The sequence below is a fragment of the Rana temporaria genome, chromosome 12 (assembly GCF_905171775.1).
Source record: "Rana temporaria chromosome 12, aRanTem1.1, whole genome shotgun sequence".
Lineage (NCBI taxonomy): Eukaryota > Metazoa > Chordata > Amphibia > Anura > Ranidae > Rana > Rana temporaria.
Window position 1 is genome coordinate 30932748 of NC_053500.1, and position 22956 is coordinate 30955703.

At 47.0% G+C, this 22956-nt stretch overlaps 1 protein-coding gene across 3 annotated transcripts in view; it reads left to right on the plus strand.

The window, feature by feature from the left end:
* FAM171A2 (family with sequence similarity 171 member A2) overlaps positions 1-22956 on the plus strand; it is a 62932-nt gene that overhangs the window by 37351 nt on the left and 2625 nt on the right. For all 3 annotated transcript variants that reach the window (XM_040331416.1, XM_040331419.1, XM_040331417.1), the window contains exons 3-7: positions 51-143; positions 5048-5212; positions 14162-14338; positions 14500-14616; positions 16218-16341. In XM_040331416.1, coding sequence (XP_040187350.1) covers positions 51-143; positions 5048-5212; positions 14162-14338; positions 14500-14616; positions 16218-16341 — 676 coding nt within the window. The remainder of the gene's footprint in view (positions 1-50; positions 144-5047; positions 5213-14161; positions 14339-14499; positions 14617-16217; positions 16342-22956) is intronic.

Sequence of the window (22956 nt, forward strand, 5' to 3'; positions counted from 1 at the left end):
ATTATACAACATAGCAGAGACTTGAGTCTTCTTTCTCTCTTTCAATGCAGTGTATGCCTCTGTCAGCTTGTATCTCCTTCCTGAAAGACCCGCCACGCTAATCCTCTATGAAGATATTGTGCAGATTCTACTGGGCTCTCCAGGTAAACGTTATTTCGTTTTTATTTTTTATTTTTATATTTTGTGCTTTTCTGTTTTAAACCTTGATGTCTTTGTTTGTAGTTCTCGTTTATATCAAACAGGTTTATGCTGTATTACAATGCATGTTCTTGCATGAGTAATATTTACTATGAAAATCCTGTAGGTACTTACTGTAAGGGAGAGCTACTGGGCTCTCCAGGTAAACGTTATTTCGTTTTTATTTTTTGCGCTTTTCTGTTTTAAACCTTGATGTCTTTGTAGTTCTCGTTTTATATCATACAGGTTTATGCTGTATTACAATGCATGTTCTTACATGAGTAATATTTACTATGGAAATCCTGTAGGTACTTACTGTAAGGGAGAGCTACTGGGATGCAAGTGGCAGTGTTTAATGTAAATTTGACATACTTGGATTATAAATTTTCCTTTACTCCCATATCAACATTTCTGATGTCCCATGTTGAGAATACATTAATAAGCATCCTCCCTTTGAGAGCTAACAGCCGACACTTTGCAGTTGGTGTCCCTCAAATCAGGGACAGTCACCGACAGCTCCTTTCATCACTAATAATTTACAATTTAGTGGTTCCTAATCGTGTGAAGTTAGTTGTGACATAGGGCTTGATTTACTAAAACTGGAGAGTGCAAAATCTGGTGAAGCTCTGCATGGAAACCAATCAGCTTCCAGTTTTTTTTTTTTTTTTTGTCAAACAGGCTGAAGTTAGAAGCTGATTGGCTACCATGCACAGCTGCACTAGATTTTGCAATCTCCAATTTTAGTAAATCAAGCCATATAGTGATCACATGTAGGAGGCGTCACTGACAAAATTAACCTGCAGCCTGAAGATGTTACCGCTACCTCAAGGTGGCAGTGTTCATTTGTTTAATACTGTAATTGTTCAATACAATTATAGCAATAAAATAAAAATACAATTGTAATACTTTCCCCTCCTATTGATGTTTCAGTTGTTTATTTTTTCTACTGCTGGCTTCCACAGTATACAGGTGATACTCAAAAAATTATAATATCGTGCAAAAGTTCATTTATTTCACTAATGCAACTTAAAAGGTGAAACTAATATATGAGATAGACTCAATGGCCCGGATTCACATACCTCGGCGCATTTTTAGGCGGGCTACGCCGATGTAAAGTAGAGAGGCAAACGCCGATCTCACAATGCAAATGCTCCCAACGTTGCGCCGGCGTAACATAAATTGGTCGGCATAAGCCCGCCTAATTCAAAGTAGGAAGGAAGTGGGCGTGATCCATTTAAATGAAGTGTGACCCCATGCAAATAATGGGCCGAACAAACGGCGCATGCGCCGACCCGTGGACGCATCCCAGTGCGCATGCTCAGAATCACGTCGGAACGAACGCCTAAGATACGTCGAATCACTGAACGTAACCTACGCCCAGCCCTATTCACGTACTACTACGTAAACGGCGTAAAATATGACGGCTGTTCCCTGGTCCATACCTTTGCATGGGTTGCGCCTCATAGATGAGGAATAACTATACGCCGGACGTAAGTCTTTTGCAAACGGAGTATATTATGCGCCGGGCGCATCTATGTTCGTGAATCGACGTATCTCCCTCATTTGCATATTTGCAATGGGGAGTTCAGCGGAACTATGCGCCCAAGATACGCCGGCGTAGGAAAGTTACGTCGGTTGGAGGAAGCCTATTTTAAGCCGTATTTAGTTCTATGGGCACGGCGCATAGATACGACGTCGCACATTTTGACTTACGCGGCGTATCTCGAGATACGTCGGCGTAAGTCCTACGTGAATCCGGGCCGTTACATGCAAAGCAAGATAGTTCAAGCTGTGATTTGTCATAATTGTGATGATTATGGCTTACAGCTCATGAAAACCCCAAATCCACAATCTCAGAAAATTAGAATATTGTGAAAAGGCCCCACTCTAATCAGATAATTAAGCTATAACACCTGCAAAGGGTCCCTATACCTTTAAATGGTCTCTCAGTCTGGTTCAGTAGAATCAAAATCATGGGAAAGACTGTTGACCTGACAGTTGTGCAGAAAACCATCATTGACACCCTCTATAAGGAGGAAAAGCCTCAAAAGGTAATTGCAAAAGAAGTTGGATGTTCCCAAAGTGCTGTATCAAAACACATTAATAGAAAGTTATGTGGAAGGGAAAAGTGTGGAAGAAAAAGGTGCACAAGCAGCAGGGATGAGCGCAGCCTGGAGAGGATTGTCAGGAAAAGGCCATTCAAAAGTGTTGGGGACTTTCACAAGGAGTGGACTTAGGCTGGAGTCGGTGCATCAAGAGCCACCACACACAGACGGATCCTGGACATGGGCTTCAAATGTTGTATTCCTCTTGTCAAGCCTCCTGAACAACAAATGTCAGAAGCGTCTTACCTGGGCTAAAGAAAAAGAGACCTGGTCTGTTGCTCCATAGTCCAAAGTCCTCTTTTCTGATGAGAGCAAATTTTGCATCTCATTTGGAAACCAAGGAGCCGGAGTATGGAGGAAGAATGGAGAGGCACACACTGCAAGATGCTTGAAGTCCAGTGTGAAGTTTCCACAGTCTGTGTTGATTTGGGGAGCCGAGTCATCTGCTGGTGTTGGTCCACTGTGCTTCATTAAGTCCGGGGTCTCCGCAGCCATCTACTAGGAGATTTTGGAGCACTTCATGCTTCCTTCCACAGACGAGCTCTATGGGGATGCCGACTTCATTTTCCAGCAGGACTTGGCACCTCCCCCACACTGCCAAAAGCACCAAAACCTGGTTCAATGACCGTGGGATTACTGTGCTTGATTGGCCAGCAAACTCTCCTGACCTGAACCCCATAGAGAATCTATGGGGCATTGCCAAGAGAAAGATGAGAGCCATAAGACCGAACAATGCAAAAGAGCTGAAGGCCGCTATTGAAGCATCCTGGTTTTCCATAACACCTCAGCAGTGCCACTGGCTGATAGTTTCAATGCCACGCCGCATTGAGGCAGTAATTGCTGCAAAAGGGGCCCAAACCAAGTACTGAGTACATATGCATGCTTCAACTTTTCAGAGGTCCGATATTGTTCTATGTACAATCCTTGTTTTATTGATTGCATGTAATATTCTAATTTTCTGAGATTGTGGATTTGGGGTTTTCATGAGCTGTAAGCCATAATCATCACAATTATGACAAATCTTGCTTTGCATGTAATGAGTCTATCTCATATATTAGTTTTACCTTTTAAGTTGCATTAGTGAAATAAATGAACTTTTGCACGATATTATAATTTTTTGAGTATCACTTGTATATTGTGGAAGCCAGCGGTAGAAAAAATAAACAACTGAAACATCAATAGGAGGGGAAAGTATTACAATTGTATTTTTATTTTATTGCTATAATTGTATCGAACAATTACAGTATTAAACAAATGAACACTGCCACCTTGAGGTAGCTGTAACATCTTCAGGCTGCAGGTTTATTTTGCACAATATTCAAATTTTTTGAGTTTCACCTGTAGTTAAAATGTACTTTATATGGTTGCAATATTAATATGGACAGCTCTTATGTATCTAAATGTTTATTGAAAAAAAAACATAATACATTTTAGTAAGTATTAAAACAGTGTACCAACTAAGCCTTATGTGGACTTTAAAAAATATTATGCGTGCAAATTAGTTATAGAATTGTTATCAAATTAGCTGATAGGCATCTCTGTGAAGATGTGAATAGGGCCTCTTTCAGTGAATCATGGGATAGACTCATCAAACCCGGCTATTACAGCGAGGTAGACTGACAAGTGTTCAGCTGATTGCTTTTTTTGCTAACATGACTGTCTGGTGAATCAGAGTAGGCCAGATATAGAATGAGCAGATGGTGTGAATCACCTAAGGGCTTATGTAATATAACAGTTCAAAGAGCAATAATGTGCTGCAACTCATACCAGCAAGTCCGATGGACTTTATAACATTTATTGCCGGAAAGTTTGCCTGTTTTCACAGTGAACATTAGTCCGATGAAAAAAGCTAAAACATTAGTCCAATGGAGCGTACACATGGTCGGATTGTCCAATCAAACAGGTCCGTCGGACATTTGTTGTCAAAAAATCAGATCGTGTGTATGGGCCTTTAACCTAAATAGGCCTGCCAAGTGGAGAAGAAAAGATTCAGGGCCAGATCCACAAACGAATTATGCCGGTGTATCTATGGATACGCCGCGTAATTTCAAAGTTCCCCCGTCGTATCTTTGTTTTGTATACACACTGGCATGCAAATTGGATGCAGGGAAACCAGCATCCAATTTGCACTGGTGTGAACCCAGCCTTAAAAAAATGGTTGTACCATAAAAGGCCAACTCTACAATCTGATTAAAGCTAAATAAAACACATTTGGTCAGTGTCTCATACAGTGAGCTCCCTATTTTAGATGTACGTTTAATCCCATGTGAGTCCACATACATTTCAAATTTCTGTACAATTAATCTAAACTTCAAGGACTGTGCAGTCTGACTGTTAAGCCTCGTACACACGACCGAGTTTCTCGGCAAAAACCAGCAAGAAACTTGCTGGGAGATATTTTTTTGCAGAGGAAACCGGTAGTGTGTACATTTTCGACGAGGAAACTGTTGAGAAACTCGACGAGCCAAAAAGAGAACATGTTCTCTATTTCCTTGACGGGAATGGAGAAAATTAACAAGGAACTCGACGAGGAAAACGATGTGTTTCGCCCGTCGAGTTCTTCGGTCGTGTGTACGAGGCTTCAGCCATCATCTGTGGATCGTTATCCTTGCTATTGGATCTAAGTCACTACAAATCCTCGGGAACACTATGTCCCCCCACCCCCTCTTCCATGTTTGGTTGTTATAGGCTATATCATTATTTCTCTGAGCAGATAAAAGAGAGTGTATGGTTTTGTTGTTCATACACTATATACTTGTCTACAGGTGTCCGCAGCCAACCCGTAGTGCAGTTCCAGAGGAAGTCCATCCGTTTACCTCGATCCTCTACTTATACCCAGCTATCATCCTCTCTTACTACCACAAGCAATCTGCACCAGATGAAAGGATTCCCAGCATTTATTGGGGCCGATCCTGATTCCAGCAACGGGGGTAAGACCTGGCAAATAAATTACTTGTTTCCTTTAAGGCCTAGTACAATTAAACTGGATCACGAGTAACAATAAAATGACCCTAACCCTCCATAACCACCAAGCTAAATTTGATAAAACATGGCAACCCTGGTTACAATACTGGCTTACGGATAAAGATCTGGCCCTGATTGCCCTCAACTCCCCCCCCCCCCCCCCCCCCCCCCCCCCCGCCCCCCCAATTTTCCTCTTTTTAGTCCCGTATTGACCAGCTTTTTGAGATTCCCTAGTTATATGGCTCATGATCACTTGAAGAGGCCTTGATGGTCTAGAGGGAAGAGTCAAGTAGTAGCTATGTTTAGAGGGAAGAGCCATGTAGTGTCTAGGTCTAGAGGACACAGCCATGTAGTTTGTCTAGGTGTAGAGGACACAGCCATGTAGTGTGTCTAGGTCGAACAGCCATGTAGTGTGTAGGTCTAGAGGAAAGAGCCATGTAGTATATACGTCTATAGGAAAGAGCCGTGTTTTGTTTAGCTCTGAAGGGAACAGCCATGTAGAGTGTCTGAAGGAAGAGCCATGTAATGTGCCTAGGTCTAGAAGGAAGAGTCATGTAGCACCTAGATCTAGAGCAGGGATCCTCAAACTATGGCCCTCCAGCTGTTCCGGAACTACATATCCCATGAGGCATTGTAAAACTCTGACATTCACAGACATGACTAGGCATGATGGGAATTGTAGTTCCTGAACAGCTGGAGGGCCATAGTTTGAAGACCCATGATCTAGAGGGAAAAGCCATATTGTGCCTAGTTCTAGAGGAAAGAGCTGCATCGTGTCTAGGTCTAGAGGGAAAATCGGGTAACTTGATATCCAGGAATGTCATTGGTAATTGTGTTGCAGAGCCCAGACAGAACAATTGACACTAATGTACTGTGAACACCAAGCTTTCGTTGCAGTTCCCCCTCTAGTGGTCATAAATAACATTGCAGCCATGTGAAACGCTCCCTGTCCAGCTTTTTTTAGTAGGAACTGAGCTTCCTATGTGAATTTTCATGCATCTGCTTTGTAACACATCTAAACATGACCCATCTTTACATTTGTTTGTACAGCCACTGTGTGTGATTGCAGTCAATAGGAATTTATGGAAACACATTATATATTTTTTTTGGACAAATGTTAAAATTACATTCAGGGAGCCATTCTGTGCAGCATAACAGACTAATAGCTAGATACAGGTAGGGCGGCGCATTTGTACGGCGGTGTAGCGTATCATATTTACGCCGCCGTAAATCAGAGAGGCAAGTGCTGTATTCACAAAGCACTTGCCTCCTAAGTTACGGCGGCGTAGCGTAAATGGGGCCGGCGTAAGCGCGCCTAATTCAAATGAGTATGAGGGGGGCGTGTTTTATGTAAATGGATGGTGACCCGACGTGATTGACGTTTTTACGAACGGCGCATGCGCCGTCCATGTACATATCCCAGTGTGCATTGCTCCAAATTACGCCGCAAGGACGTATTGGTTTCAACGTGAATGTAAATTACGTCCAGCCCCATTCACTGGCGACTTACGCAAACGACGTAAAAATTTCAAATTTCGACGCGGGAACGACGGCCATACTTAACATTGACTAGGCCACCTAGGGGGCAGCTTTATCTTTACGCCGGCGTACCTCTTACAGAAACGGCGTATCTTTACTGTGACGGGCAAGCGTACTTTCGTGAATCGGCGTATCTAGTCATTTGCATATTCTACGCCGAACTCAACGGAAGCGCCACCTAGCGGCCAGCGTAAATATTGCATACGGCGGCGTAGGAGACTTACGCCGCTCGTATCTTAGCCTAATTTAAGCGTATCTGGTTTCCAGAATACACTTAAATTTAGGACGGCGTAGATTCAGAGTTACGTCGGCGTATCTACTGATACGCCGGCGTAAAGCTACCTGAATCTAGCTATAAATGAACTCAAGCACTATTAGAATATGGATGTTTGCACTTGTTTTCTACAACAGCATGAATGTTGTAGCCTAAATTTGATGAAGATATATTGGGTTAAAGGGGTTGTAAAGGTACAATTGTTTTTCCTAAATGACTTCCTTTACCTTAGTGCAGTCCTCCTTCACTTACCTCATCCTTCCATTTTGCTTTTAAATGTCCTTATTTCTTCTGAGAAATCCTCACTTCCTGTTCTTCTTCTGTCTGTAACTCCACACAGTAATGAGAGGCTTTCTTCCTGGTGTGGAATGTCGTGCTCGCCCCCTCCCTTGGACTACAGGAGAGTCAGGATGCCCACTAACACACAGCGGCTTTATCTATCTGCAACTGAGAGTGTCCTGACTCTCCTATAGTCCAAGGGAGGGGGCGGGCGCGACACTCCACACCAGGGAGAAAGCCTCACATTACTGTGTGGAGTTACAGACAGAAGAACAGGAAGTGAGGATTTCTCAGAAGAAATAAGGACATTCAAAAGAAAAATCACTTTTATAAGTGGTAAGCAGAGTATGCAGGAGGGGGGAAGCAATGCTTTTAATTAGGGATGTCCCGATACAGATACTAGTATCGGTATCGGTACCGAGCATTTCCCTGAGTACTTGTACTCGGGGGAAATGCTCCTATGCCTCACCCGATACCTGGGCAGGCAGGGGAGTTGCAAGTCTTCTCCCCCGTGCTGTCTTTCCCCCTGCTCCGTGCTCGTCTTTCCCCCGTGCTCGTCTTCTCTCCCCCCGCTCCGTGCCTGTCTTCTCTCCCCCCGCTCCGTGCCCGTCTTCTCTCCCCCCGCTCCGTGCTCGTCTTCTCTCCCCCCGCTCCGTGCACGTCTTCTCTCCCCCCGCTCCGTGCCCGTCTTCTCTCCCCCCGCTCCGTGCCCGTCTTCTCTCCCCCCCGCTCCGTGCCCGTCTTCTCTCACCCCGCTCCGTGCCTGTCTTCTCTCACCCCGCTCCGTGCCCGTCTTCTCTCACCCCGCTCTGTGACGCTTTTCCCCCCTCAATCTGTCAGGATGGGGAGCGGAGGTAGGACCTGCTAAACCCGGCTCCTACCTTTTCAGAATGAACTGAGTCAGTGATCACTGACTCTGTCCATTCATATAACTGAGCATCGTAACCTGTGTTTATGATGCTTCAGTTTATGAATGGAGAGAAGCTTCCCTCCATTCATTTCAGCTGAGGCTGCAGAGAAACGGGCTGGGGAATCTGTGTCCTTAGTCCCTTTCTCTGTCTTAAAGAGGAGATGTCAGAGGTCTGTTAAGACCCCTGATATCTCTCCAAAGACCCCCAACAGGGCTGATTAAAAAAGAAATAAAAAAATTGCAATAAATATTTAAAAAAAGGAAAAAAAAACAAAAAAACACTGACAATCCACTCCCCCCACCCCCCCCCCCCCCCTAAAAAAAGAAAAAGAAAATCACTGTAAAAAAAAAACAAATACTGCCACTGTCACATGACATTAAAAAAAAAAGTATCGGTATCGGCGCTACCCTACTTTTAATAAGACTTCCTGTATATTCAGCCTCTACTTCCACTATAACATTCTGTCCTTGTGAGAATGGTGAGCAATGCAAATGGAGAGAGGGTGGATCTCTCCCATGGGAACACGCCAATAAAAATCTGGCAGGGGTTTGAACTTTTTCCTACTCTGTACAAAACCAAGAAAAAAAAAATACTGACTATAAAGTAGATACACTTTAACCCCTACATGGCTCAGCCTCAGAAACGCTCAAACTTGCCCCATCATTTGATTTTATCAGGCCCGGCACAGCTAGCTCTTATTGGGGTAGATTCAGGTAGCAATTACGCCGGCGTATCCATAGATACGCAGTGTAATTGCTAAGTTGCGCCGGCGTATCTACTTTCTGTATTCAGAAAGCTAGATACGCCGACTGTAGCCTAAGATACCACTGGCATAATTCTCTTACGCCGTTGTATCTTAGGGTGCATTCTTACGGTGGCCGCTAGGTGGCGCTCCGGTAGTTTTCAGCGTAGAGTATGCAAATTGCATATTAACGCCGATTCACAAACGTACGCGCGGCCCGGCGCTCGTTCTTTACGTAGTTTGCATACGTCGTTTTCCCTGTAAGGCTGCTCCTGCTATTAGGAGGCGCAGCCAATGGTAAGTATGGACGTTGTTCCCGCGTCGCGATTTTCAAATTTTGCGTCGTTTGCGTAACTCGTTCGTGAATGGCGCTGGACGCCATTTACGTTCACGTCGAAGCCAATGACGTCCTTGCGACGTCATTTACCGCAATGCACGTCGGGAAATTTTCCAGACGGAGCATGCGCAGTACGTTCGGCGCGGGAACGCGCCTAATTTAAATGATCCACGCCCCCTACGGGATCATTTAAATTCAGCGCGCTTACGCCGCCCCCTTTTACGAAACGCCGCCGCAAATTACGGAGCAAATGCTTTGTGAATGAAGCGTAGCTCCAGTAATTTACGGAGGCGTAGCGTAAAAACGATACGCTGCGCCGCCGTATCAGTGCGCGCCCCTACCTGAATCTGGGCCATTGTTGGATCTTATTGGGGTAGATTCAGGTAGCAATTACGCCTGCGTATCTATAGATACGCAGCGTAATTGCTAAGTAGCGCCGGCGTATCTACTTTCTGTATTCAGAAAGCTAGATACGCCGACTGTAGCCTAAGATACGACTGGCATAATTCTCTTACGCCGTCGTATCTTAGGGTGCATTCTTACGGTGGCCGCTAGGTGGCGCTCCGGTAGTTTTCAGCGTAGAGTATGCAAATTGCATACTAACGCAGATTCACAAACGTACGCGCGGCCGGCGCTCGTTTTTTACGTCGTTTGCGTACGCCGTTTTCGCCGTAAGGCTGCTCCTGCTATTAGGAGGCGCAGCCAATGGTAAGTATGGACGTCGTTCCCGCGTCGCGATTTTCAAATTTTGCGTCGTTTGCGTAACTCGTTCGTGAATGGCGCTGGACGCCATTTGCGTTCACGTCGAAGCCAATGACGTCTTTGCGACGTCATTTACCGCAATGCACGTCGGGAAATTTTCCCGACGGAGCATGCGCAGTGCGTTCGGCCTAATTTAAATGATCCACGCCCCCTACGGGATCATTTAAATTACGCGCGCTTATGCTGGCCCCTTTTACGAAAACGCCGCCGCAAATTACGGAGCAAATGCTTCGTGAATGAAGCGTAGCTCAAGTAATTTACGGAGGCGTAGCGTAAAAACGATACGCTGCGCCGCTGTATCGGTGCGCGCCCCTACCTGAATCTGGGCCATTGTTGGAAGATCCGTATGTCCAGCGTCATCCAGGTCTTACCGTAATTGTGCTGGTTTCATTGCTTTGTCTTGTGTAACACCTTGAGGGTTTTCCCTGTCCTCCTCCTCATCCTCCTCCTCCTCCTCCTCATCCCATGTATGCCCGCAGCTGATTTAATAACGGCTCCTGAGCCTGAGGGGGGGGGGGGGGGGAATGCATTAATGTTGTCATTAATTAATTATTTACAGAGTATCTTCATATTGCAGCACTTTGCAGTTTAGAAGTAATAATTGCAGAGTTATCTGCCTGAAAGCCTGATACAGATGGATCCTGCCCCTGCTGGGTACTTGTGCCGTCTACGGGGAGTCTTAGGAGACAAAAAAGCATCCAGAATAATTGGAGGCAGCTGACGTTATATGCTATCTGATGGCTACCGAAGGCCAAAGATTCAGAGTTGCGTTATGACATTCTGGCGTTGATTTACTAAAGCCAAATAGACTGAGCACTTTGCAAAATGCAGTTGCTCCAGAGTTCACTAAATGAGGTAAAGCTTCACTTTGCAAAGAGTACCCAATCATATGCAAGGGAAAAAAAAAACGTTTTTTTTTTTTCTTGCACATGATTGGATGATGGAAGTATGCTCATTTACTAAGCTCTGGGGCAACTGCGCTTTTCAAAGTGCACAGTCTATTTGCATTTAGTAAATCAACCCCTCTGTCTATTGAATCCCAATCCCAGTTACATGGCCTATCCTGTATTATGCTCGGATAAAATGTGTCAAAATAGATCCCTTTAAAGGCCATTTTTCAGTTTAAATCAGCTAAATAGGTGCATCAAAAAAAAAGTGTGCAATGCCTTCTGCTTTAGGTCTTCAAACTGCGGCCCAGGGGCCAGATGCAGCCTTTTTCTTGCCTTTACCCGGCCCTTGGGGCACTGTTCCTTTCACTGATACAAAACTATATTCCTCCCGCTGACACCAACAATGGGCATTTTTCCTCCCACTGACACCAATGATGGGGTACTATTCCTCCCACTGACGCCAATGATGGGGTACCATTCCTCCCACTGACGCCAACGACTGGGCACTATTCCTCCCCACTGTCACCAATGATGGGGCATTATTCCTCCCTCTCTCACACCAACGATGGGGTACTATTCCTCCCCACTGACACCAACAATGGGGCATTATTCCTCCCACTGACACCAACCATTGGTGTACTATTCCTCCCACTGACACCATTGATTGGGCTTTATTCCTCCCACTGACACCAACAATGGGTTACTATTCCTCCCACTGACACAAACGATTGGGCTTGATTCTTCCCACTGACACCAATGATGGGGTACCATTCCTCCCACTGACACCAACGACTAGACATTATTCTTCCCACTGACACCAATGATGGGTACTATTCCTCCCACTCATACCACTGTCTGACCCCCTAAAGTCTACAAGACAGTAAACTGGCCCTTTGTTTGGAAAGTTTGTGCTTAACCACTTCGTTACCGGGCCTATTTTGGCACTTTTCTCCTTTATGTAAAAATCACAATTTTTTTGCTCGAAAATTAATCAGAACCCCCAAACATTATATATTTTTTTTTAGCAGACACCCTAGGGAATAAAATGGCGGTCATTGCAACTTTTTTTCTCGCACGGTATTTGCGCAATCATTTTTCAAACGCCTTTTTTTTAGGGAAAAAAACAGTTTCATGAATTAAAAAATAACAAAACAGTAAAGTTAGCCCAATTTTTTTGTATAATGTGAAAGACGATGTTACGCCGAGTAAATAGATACCTAACATGTCACGCGCTCTAACGCACGCGATGATACCTCACATGTGGGGTTTGAACGGTGTTTACATATGTGGGCGGGACTTGCATGCGCGTTCGCTTCTGCACGCGAGCGACCGGGACAGGGGCATTTTAAATTTTTTTTTTTTTACTTCATTTTTTTTTTTTTTTACACTTCTTTTTTTTTTTTTTTATCACTTTTATTCCTATTACAAGGAATGTAAACATCCCTTGTAATAGGAATCACTGTGACAGGACCCCACATCTCTCCTCTTACAAGCATGAAATCGGTGAAAAAAAAATCAGCGATTACATGCCGACAGCCGCGATAGCGGCTTTGTTTACTTTCAGGTACCGGGCGTGACGTCATAACATCGCGCCCGGTCCTCCGACGGTCATAGAGATGACTGTGACCGTCTGGTCACCAGTCATCTCTATGCTTCACCAACAAGCGCCGGCCGATTCGCTCTCCGGGCCCCCGATGGCACGGGAGAGCCCGGAGAAGCACCGGATGGCGGCGGGAGGCGTCCCCTCCCGCTGCCTAGAACGATCGAGCGGTGGAACCGCCACTTTGATCGTTCTTCTGGTGCACATAATCGCCATCTGAAGACGGCGATATCTGAATGATGCCTGCAGCTGCAGGCATCATTCAGATATCACCGCACAAAGCCGAGGACGTCCTGGGACGTCCTCGGGTCTGAAGTGGTTAAGGCTGGTTTCATACCAGTGCGAATTGGTTTCCTCCGCATCCAATTCGCCTAGCAGAAGATTGTGACTGGCTCTCAATGGAGCCAGTTCACACATCTGCGGAGCAGCTCTGGTGCGAATAGCACTGGAGCCCTGTTCGTCATTTGGTCCATTTCAGGTCTGAATTCAGCCCAAAATTCAGGCTGAAATCGGACCTGAAATGATGAATGGAGACGCACGGGACTCCTGCTGTGAGCGGCTGCGTGTTCTAATATGAACCCGGCCTTACAGGGCCATTGCTCTCTGTGTGGAAGCAGTGGTCTCTCGGCAGAGGTTCAACATGCCCCCTGATGAGTCAGACCTAGACCTCTCTAATCAGCAGGAAGCATAAGCTTTGGTGATTGCAAAACAATTGGGCATCATTCCTCCCACTGACACCAACGATGGGGTACTGTTCCACCCACTGACACCAACGATGGGGTACTGTTCCACCCACTGACACCAACGATGGGGTACTGTTCCTCCCACTGACACCAACAATGGGGCATTATTCCTTCCACTGACACCAATTGCTAGAAGAACTGCAGGTTCAAACATTTGGTGTATGTGTTTGGCTGAGGAGCCAATGGGGCGAAGCTTCCATTTGTGGGATTATGACTGAATGCCTCTAAGTCAGAATCCCCCCTAAAGGTGATGATATCACAGTGTCGCGCAGCCCAGGTTGGCCTGGGATAGACAGCCCCCCCCCACCCCTTGACCGGGGCAGGGGCCGGTACTATTCCTCCCACTGGCACCAAAGATTCCTCCCACTCACACCACTGTCTGACCCCCCAAAAGTCTGAAAGACAGTAAACTGGTCCTTTGTTTGGAAAGTTTGGAGACCCCTGCTTTAGAGGGCTATTGCGCTCTGTGTGGAAGCAGTGGTCTTTCTGCAGATTTAACACGCCCCCTCAGGGCTCTCCAATCAGCAGGGAGCATAAGCTTTGCCGATTGCAAAACTATAGGCCTGGCTCAGCAGGTGGTGTTTTAAACCTCTGCAGAGAGACCGCTGCTTCCACGTAGGCTTTTATACTTAGGCTGTGGTCAGGACTTCTGACTTGCCTGATTTGCATACTTGTTCTGGGCCAGTGACATAGAAAGTAAGCCATTTTCAGGAGAAGGTCAGCAATTAATGCCCCTATATATCTCCCATGACAAGTTTCCTTTAATCGTTTCAAGTTGCATAATCAGTAGATTTGATTGGCTATTTCTGTAACCTGAAATATGTTTTCCTTGTGCTAGGTAACGCCAGCTGGGTGGAGCTGCTTCCGGTGGCTGCTGTCAGCGTTCACCTCTTCACTGGGAACGGTTCTGAAGTCAATCTGGTTGGTCCTGCTCAGCTGTCCCTCCCCCTCCCCTCTGACAGCGGGATCACACCCGCCAGCAGTATACCCGCTTGGAAGTTCGACCCCAAGAACGGTATGTCGGCACCCATAATGTGGATACTGAACAGCCGTGTGAATAATGCATAATGTTTTTTTTTATCTGATATTATTGCTCTGTTGTACCCTCTACACCCATTTCTTCTTCTCCCCCACCCCGCCCTGACATGGGTTCCCCTTATTGTTTCCTCCTCTTAGGTTTGTGGACCCGTTCCGGCATGGGTGTGGTGCGGAGAGACGGGCAGCAGTTGTACTGGTCGTTTTCATCCCAGAAGCTGGGATATTGGGCAGCCGCCATCCCTTCCAGTGGTCGAGGTGAGGCTCCTTTTTTTGATGTGGTCTGGTTTATTTTCTTGCTGACCTTTCCTTCTGGTAATTCTAGTTGCCTGGCTTCCATGCTAATCCCTTAGGCCCATTTCCCACTGGGGCAGTATGTGCGGTGGCGGTATAGCGCCGCTATTTTTAGCGGCGCTATACCGTCGGAATTGCAGTGGTATTTGGCCTCTAGCGGTGCGGTAATAACCCCCGCTAGCGGGCAAAAATGGTTAATGCCACTGGCAATGCGCCTCTGCAGAGGCGCATTGCCGGCGGTATTACCGCGGTGTCCCATTGTTTTCAATGGGAAGGAGCGGTGAAGGGGCGGTATACACACCGCTCCTCTTACCACGCTTAAGATGCTGCTTGCAGGAGATTTTTTTTTCTCCCGCCAGCGCATCGCCTCAGTGTGAAAGCCCTCAGACGTTCACATTGAGAATGCTGGCGCAGGAGTATTTATGCGCTATTTTTACCACTTAAACGCCTGAAATACGCCTCAGTGTTAAAGGGGCCTTAATTACATACATTCCCCTACAAATATACTGTGGGGTAGATTCAGATAGATTAGCGGATCTTTAGATCCGCGTAATCTATCTGATTTACGATCCGCCGGCGCAAGTTTGAGAGGCTAGTGCTGTATTCAGAAAGCACTTACCTCAAAACTTGCGGCGGCGTATCGTAAATCTCCCGGCGGAATTCAAATTCCGCGGCTAGGGGGAGTGTAGTATTTAAATCATGCGCGTCCCCGCGCCGATTTAACTGCGCATGCGCCATCCGCGAATTTTCCCGGCGTGCATTGCTCCCAATGACGTCGCTAGGACGTCATTGGTTTTGGCGTGAGCGTAAATTACGTCCATCCGTATCCGCGAACGACTTACGCAAACGACGTAAAAATTCAAAACTCGACGCGGGAACGACGGCCATACTTAACATAGGATACGCCGCATATAGCAGGGGTAACTATCCGCCGGAAAAAGCAGAACGCAAACGACGTAAAAAAAAAGCGACGGGCGGGCGTTCGTTTCTGAATCGGCGGATCTCCTCATTTGCATATTCGTCGCAAGTAAAACACGAAACGCCACCTAGCGGCCATCGGGAGATTGCAGCCTAAGATCCGACGGTGTAAGTCACTTACACCTGGCGGATCTTAGGGAGATCTATGCGTAACTGATTCTATGAATCAGTCGCATAGATCCGACCGTCGGATCACAGAGATACGACGGCGTATCAGGAGATACGCCGTCGTATCTCTTTTCTGAATCTGGCCCTGTATGTTTTATTGGGCAACATCATTTGTACAACAATACTTTCTAAATCGCTGTTTAAAAAAGCATGCAGATCTACTGATTTGACTTTTGATATTTTTTTTATCTAATTGCGGCTATCTGGTAGATAGGCTGGCCACGGCGCCAGGAACTATATTAACCCGGGAGTATGGGGGTTTTCGTGCGGGGTGGGGGGGCGGCGGCTTTTTTGACGCTGATGCCGGTCCCTCGGTCAGTGCCCGAATGGTCAGTCCGCTCCTGCAAATTGTTAGATCATCTGTTGCCTTATTGTACTCAGACATGGGGTATCTGTTTTACACTGTGTTTTCTTCTTAGGTATGCTGTCACTTATGGGTGGTGTGGACATCGCTGGCTACCATACTATCTTCCTGCTCTCTATTCTGGGTGCTCTTACACTACTGGTCCTCATCCTGCTCTGCCTCCTAATCTATTACTGCAGGTAAGGGTCTCCATTGCCTATTGGCTTTTCCATTCCAAACATTGCATCCAATGTTGTCTTTGTTTGTCCATTCAATAAGAACTCTATCTAAAGCTGCCAGAGACAGTCGGGGAAGCCTTGCTCACCACACTGCCACGGTGCCGTGCTGCTCCTACTGCACTGTCTCTTTAATTACACCTGTCAAGTTAATAACTATGTCAATGTGAATAAGAAGCAAGCTCTGTGAGATGCCTTTTCAATATCTTCAGGAGTACCCTAGTATAAGGTGACCATATTTAAAAAAAAAAAAAATAAAATGGGGACAGACTTGGTCCAGGGACAGTGTCCTCAATCCGGGGACTGTCCCTCGGAAACCAAGGATGTCTGGTCACCCTACCCTAGTAACCCCTGAACCTTATAATATAAACTATTTTTTTTTTGCTGTACTGAGTATCTACAGCAGGGATATGCAATTAGCAGACCTCCAGCTGTTGCAGAACTACAAGTCCCATGTAGTTTTGCAACAGCTGGAGGTCCGCTAATTGCATATGCCTGATCTACAGGATTGCCACATTTTTACAGCTGGCTGCGTTCTTTAAAGATAATATGCTATGACAGTTGTCCATTGTGGATCGCCCTAAACTCATAGGAAAGCCAATTCTATGTATCTGTTGTCCCTTGCTGAACACTCTGCCTGTTTGATTGTTACAGTTATATAAACTGGCTACATGCTACAAGGACACAGAGTTAGGCCCCTTTCACACGGCTGTCCTCCATTCCGTGTCACCAGGGAATCTGCAAACAAATCCCCAGCCGAGCCGGATCAGAAAGGGATAATGTTACTTTTGTGTCCATTCTGTTTTTATGGAGGAAAATGGACCCGTGCAATCTCTATTGGCGGGCAAACATGCGTCTGTTCATACCAGTGTCAATCCAATCTGTCCAGTTCAGGGTCCGCAAACCTTGTCCATTTGTTTTTGTCATCCTTAATGGACTCCAATATGTGTTGATGTAAACGGGCACGCATCTGTTACCATTCACACGCCCATAGAGATACATTACATTTCATCTAAATCTCATTAGTAAGACCTCATCTGGAATATGCAGTTCAGACAAAGTAGGGTTTTCATCCGTCACACTTTAGCGGATCAGAGCGCGTCGAATGTCAGAGGGCATGTCACCGCTGACATCCTTAGCTCCATAGACATGCACGGAGCGTCTGTTCAGGTCCGCCTAAAAAACCTAACAGGCGGACCTGAACGATCCGCCCGTGTGAAAGGGGCCTTATTAATACCATGCCATTGATATTGATTTAAAGCAGCTGTACAAAGTAAAAGAGCGCCGACCTATGGAAAAAAGAAATAAAAAGAAATCAGTTTGATCAAAATTTGAATCGATTTTCCCTCGCAACTTGATTCAAGATTCAAATCAATTTTTTTCCCAGCCCTAGTTCACATCTATGCATTTTATGCTTTTTGGTGCCATAGACTTCAGCGGATCAGGAACGTGTATTGAATTGCAACCTGCATAGGTGTGAACCAGGTCTTAGGCTTGATTCACACCTATGCATGTTGCTTTTGAGCGTTTTTGCAGTGCTTTTTACGGTGCTTGCTGCGTTTTTTGACGTGCGTTTTTACCGTGATTTGCGTTTTTTTTTGTTTGGTTTTTTTTAGCCAGCAATTATTTATTTTTTTACATTTCCTTTTAACAACCAGCTATAAACAGGTTAAAAAAAAAAGCAAATCGGGGTAAAAACTCGGTACTTGCGTTTTGGATGCGGGTCCATTGAATTCTATTACATGCAAAACGCTGCTTTTTGCAGGAAAAAAGTCCCTGACCCTTTCCAAAAACGCAGAGGCACACAAAAGCATTGATGTGAACATGTTCCATAGGAGACCATGTTAAAACATTTCTGTGCATTTCTGCAAAATGCATCAAAAAAAGCATTAGTGTGAATGGAGCCTTAGAGGCGACGTAACGCCGACTCTGGAATAGAGGTCGACCGATATATCGGTCGGCCGATATATCGGCCGATATTTGGCAGTTTTTAAGAAATCGGCATCGGCCGATTATTGTAAAAAAATCGGCCGATTTTCGGCTGCCGCGCTAAACCCCGCTCCACGAGAAATGAATCCTTCAGCCACGCTGCTGGTAGCCTGCGCGCCGGCCCCTCCCCCCCCCTACCTCGACGGGCTGTAGCAGAAAGCAAACTTGTCACAAGCCCGAGCAGCTGCAGTAGTTGCTTCTGTCTGCGCGAAGAGATCACAAAAGCTTCCTGCATGCTGGGACGGTGGCGGGATTACTTAACATGGGCTCTAGGCTACGGCAGCCGTAGCCTAGAGCCCATGTTAAGTAATCCCGCCACCGTCCCAGCATGCAGGAAGCTTTTGTGATCTCTTCGCGCAGACAAGCAACTACTGCAGCTGCTCGGGCTTGTGACAAGTTTGCTTTCTGCTACAGCCCGTCGAGGTAGGGGGGGGCGGGGCCGGCGCGCAGGCTACCAGCAGCGTGGCTGAAGGATTCATTTCTCGTGCTGCTGGAGACTGGGGTAATGTACAGTATTCCTATCATCTCTGATAGGTGCCTCGGCTCTCTAGTGATTGTACTCCAACTCACGTGGGAGCTCACAGGTGTCATCCAATGGACAGTGCTGGAGGGAACAGTGTGTACATGTTAGAGCACACCCCTCTCCTGTATACACACTCATTTTATATATATCCATCCCCACCCACGGCCAGCTGCATCCATCCACCCCCCTCTACAAAGCATCTCCCACCCACGGCCAGCTCCATCCATCCATCCCCCTTCACAATACATCCCCCCACCCACGGCCAGCTCGCTCCATCCATCCATCCCCCTTCACAATGCATCCCCCACCCACGGCCAGCTCCATCCATCCATCACCCTTCACAATACATCCCCCACCCACGGCCAGCTCGCTCCATCCATCCATCCCCCTTCACAATACATCCCCCACCCACAGCCAGCTCCATTCATCACCCTTCACAATACATCCCCCACCCACGGCCAGCTCGCTCCATCCATCCATCCCCCTTCACAATGCATCCCCCACCCACGGCCAGCTCCATCCATCCATCCCCTTTCACAATGCATCCCCCACCCACGGCCAGCTGCATCCATCCATCCCCCTCTACAATGCATCCCTCACCCACGACCAGCTCCATCCATCTTCACAATGCATCCCCCACCCACGGCCAGCTCCATCCATCCCCCTTCACAATACATCCCCCACCCACGGCCAGCTGCATCCATCCACCCCCTCCCTCCATCCACAGCCAGCACCATCCATCTCTTCCCCTCCACAAAGCATCCCCCCTCCAAGGCCAGCAACATCCAGCCATCCCCCTCCACAATGCATCCCCCAGGCACAGCCAGCACCATCTTTCCCCCTCCACAACGCATCTCCCACCCACGCCCAGCACCATCCATCCTCCTCCACAATGCATCCCAATCCAAAAATCGGCCCAAAATATCGGCCGCAAAAATCGGCCTCATATATCGGCCATCGGCTGCCCCGATTTCTAAATATCGGCATCGGCATCGGCCAGAGAAAAACCCATATCGGTCGACCTCTACTCTGGAAGCAGAAACACTGTTATATGGCCACATACAAACTGGCCTATTAGCTGCAGCCAGTTTGTGTGTGGCCAAAACTTCACAGAGATGCATTCCGACCCTGGATGCACACAGGCTACATCCAGGGTTGGTTGGAGGCTCTGTTCGTGTGTAACTGCTCATTTGAGTGGTTACATGCAAACGACAGCGGCACTGCCCATAGGTTTGTACATGACAAATATGCAGCTGCTTGCACACAGTGGGGGAGATTTACTAAAACTGGAGAGTGTGCAAAATCTGGTGCAGCTCTGCTTAGAAACCAATCAGCTTCCAGGTTTCAGCCCTGGTTCACACTGGGCTGCGGGAGTGAAGCCGTGCGAGTTCAGCTGAACTCGCACGATTTCACTCCCGCCGGCAGTCCCGATTTTGGCCGCGATTTAAGAGACATCTGTGCAGGCTTCTGCACAGATGTCAATGTAAATCGCGGCCAGAAATCGCAAAAAGTAGTACAGGAACTACTTTTTGAAATCGGTGCAGCGCCGCAGATGCGGCGTCGCACCGATTAGGACGGTGTCATTGCCGACAATTGCCGGCAAATGGCACCGATTTGAGATGCGATTTCACATGTGAAATCGTGTCTCAAATCGAAGCAAAACATACCCAGTGTGAACCTGGGCTTATTGTCAAAGCTTAATTGAACAAGATGAAGTTAGAAGCTGATTGGCTACCATACACAGCTGCTCCACATTCTGAGTGCTCTCCAGTGTGCGCAGGCAACATTTACAACCGCCAGCAAGAATCTACTGATTCTTGCCAGCGGCCACTATTTGGTCATCTGAATGTAGCCTTAAAGTGGTTGTTAACCCACTGTCAGTAATATTCACTATCCGTTCTGTATCCCAATAAAGTGCCCCCGTCTCTGTGTTTCATTAAAAAAATACTTCCTTCATCGTATGTCACGGCGGCTCCTGGCGCTCATGTAACCAGCTGTGTCTCCTCTCTGCCCGTCTTGCAGAAGCAGCGGGCGGGGTCGAAGTTTTCCCACAGATGTCAGCAGGACGCGAGGAAGAGAGGAGAGAGGAGACACGGCCGGTCATGTGGTCGCCGGGAGCCGCCGTGACATACGGTGAAGGAGGTATTTGTTTTAGTGAAACACAGATACAGCGGGGGATGGGGCGGCATGGTCACTAGGTGACATGCAAAGGGGAGGGGGAGGAGACGGACACAGGATAGCAAGCTGCGGATGATGGAGGCACGCAAACAGACCACAATGTCAGTGGCTCAGCAGCCTTGATTATCGTGGTCTGTTTGCAGAGGGGAGGGTATAGCCAGGTAGGATCAGCCAGGTGTTACAGGGGGCCAAATTACACAGCAAAAGCACTATGCTTTGTAACAAGCTTTAAAGGAACCAAATCTGTGTTTTTTGGGGGGTTAACAAACACTTTAATGGAGCACACACAAGCATATCTTATGTCAGCAGTTTAAAGGGTAAAGCAGGAACCTGCCATGTGTAGCCCTCCCTGTTCAACAGAAACTGGTCTAACGACAAACCTCTGTTGAACAGTCCTGCTGGAAAACCAATATTCGATCAGCCGCTGCAGCCAATGCCTGCAGCGCTGATCCGTGTATTCTGACAAGGGGGAGAGTCCCTGTTGTCAGAATACAATAGCGCAGCAGGGGAGATTCATGATTTCACATGACTTTTGTGGATGCCGGAAGCTACATTTTGAGCCCGCTGATTGAACGAAAATATTGTAAGCTTTAGTTCACCTTTATCAAGGGATTGCAGATGAGGCTTCTTTCAGGCGCTATACGGGCGCCTTTTTAAACGCTAAGACCCCTTTCACACTGGGGCGTTTTTCAGGCGCTTTCGTGTGAAACCACTCAGGCTTTCACATTGGCATTGCAGACGCAGCTTCATTCAGGCGCTTTTTTAACGCTAAAGCACCTGACAAACGCCCCAGTGTGAAAGGGGTGAGTTCTGAAATATTGAACGCAAAGCTACAGCATCAGGGGAGAGTTTGAATCAGAGAAAAAGCTCATCTCTTATCTGCATAGGTGCATAGGCAGTTGAACTATGCCTTTAAAGTGGAGGTTCCGTCAATTTTTTTTTTTTTAAAGCCAATAGCTACAAATACTGCAGCTGCTGACTTTTAAAAAAGGGACAATTATCTGTCCAGCGCGCCCGTGATGTCGTCAGCTGAGGACGAGCAATCACTCATTCCTCGGCTGCACCCGCCGCTATCCTCGGTTAGGGAATCGGGAAGTGAAGCGTTGCGGCTTCACTGCCGAGTTCCCTACTGCGCATGCGAAAAAAAGTATGCCGCGGCGTCACTGGTCCCCGCTCTCTCCTGGGAACAGTGTGTTTCCCAGAAGACAGCGGGGGCTGCGGGTAGGGGCGTGGTTTCTGCAGTTCCTATTCCCGGAAGTGGGTGCAAATACCTGTCTTAGATGGGTATCTGCACCCCCCTCCCCCTGAAAGGTGCCAAATGTGACAACGGAAGGGGGAGGGGGGTTTCCGAAAAGCGGAAGCTCCATTTTTGGGTGGCGCTCCGCTTTAAGACCTTTCTTCTATCTGAATAATTCCTAACAGGCTGTAAAACAAACATGTCGGCTAATGCAAAGAACATTTCCATGTGAGGTTACACAGAAAAGGGGTCATAGTGCGAAGCCAGGCATGACAAAACCCTAAAGATACAACTGGAAATTCACCTCCCTGTGTAATCCCTTAGGGTGCAGGGTATCGAATAGATACGTCCAAATTGCCTTTGCAAGTGAGAAATCTCTCGAACGGAGTCGTAGACAACAGTAAAACCTGACAGGTGTTCCAAGGCCTCGTACACACGACCGAGTTTCTCGGCAAAAACCAGCAAGAAACTTGCTGGGAGATATTTTTTTGCCGAGGAAACCGGTCGTGTGTACATTTTCGTTGAGGAAACTGTGGAGAAACTCGACGAGCCAAAAAGAGAACATGTTCTCTATTTCGTTGACGGGAATGGAGAAAATTGGCTTGTCGAGTTCCTTGACAGCCTAACAAGGAACTCGACGAGCAAAACGATG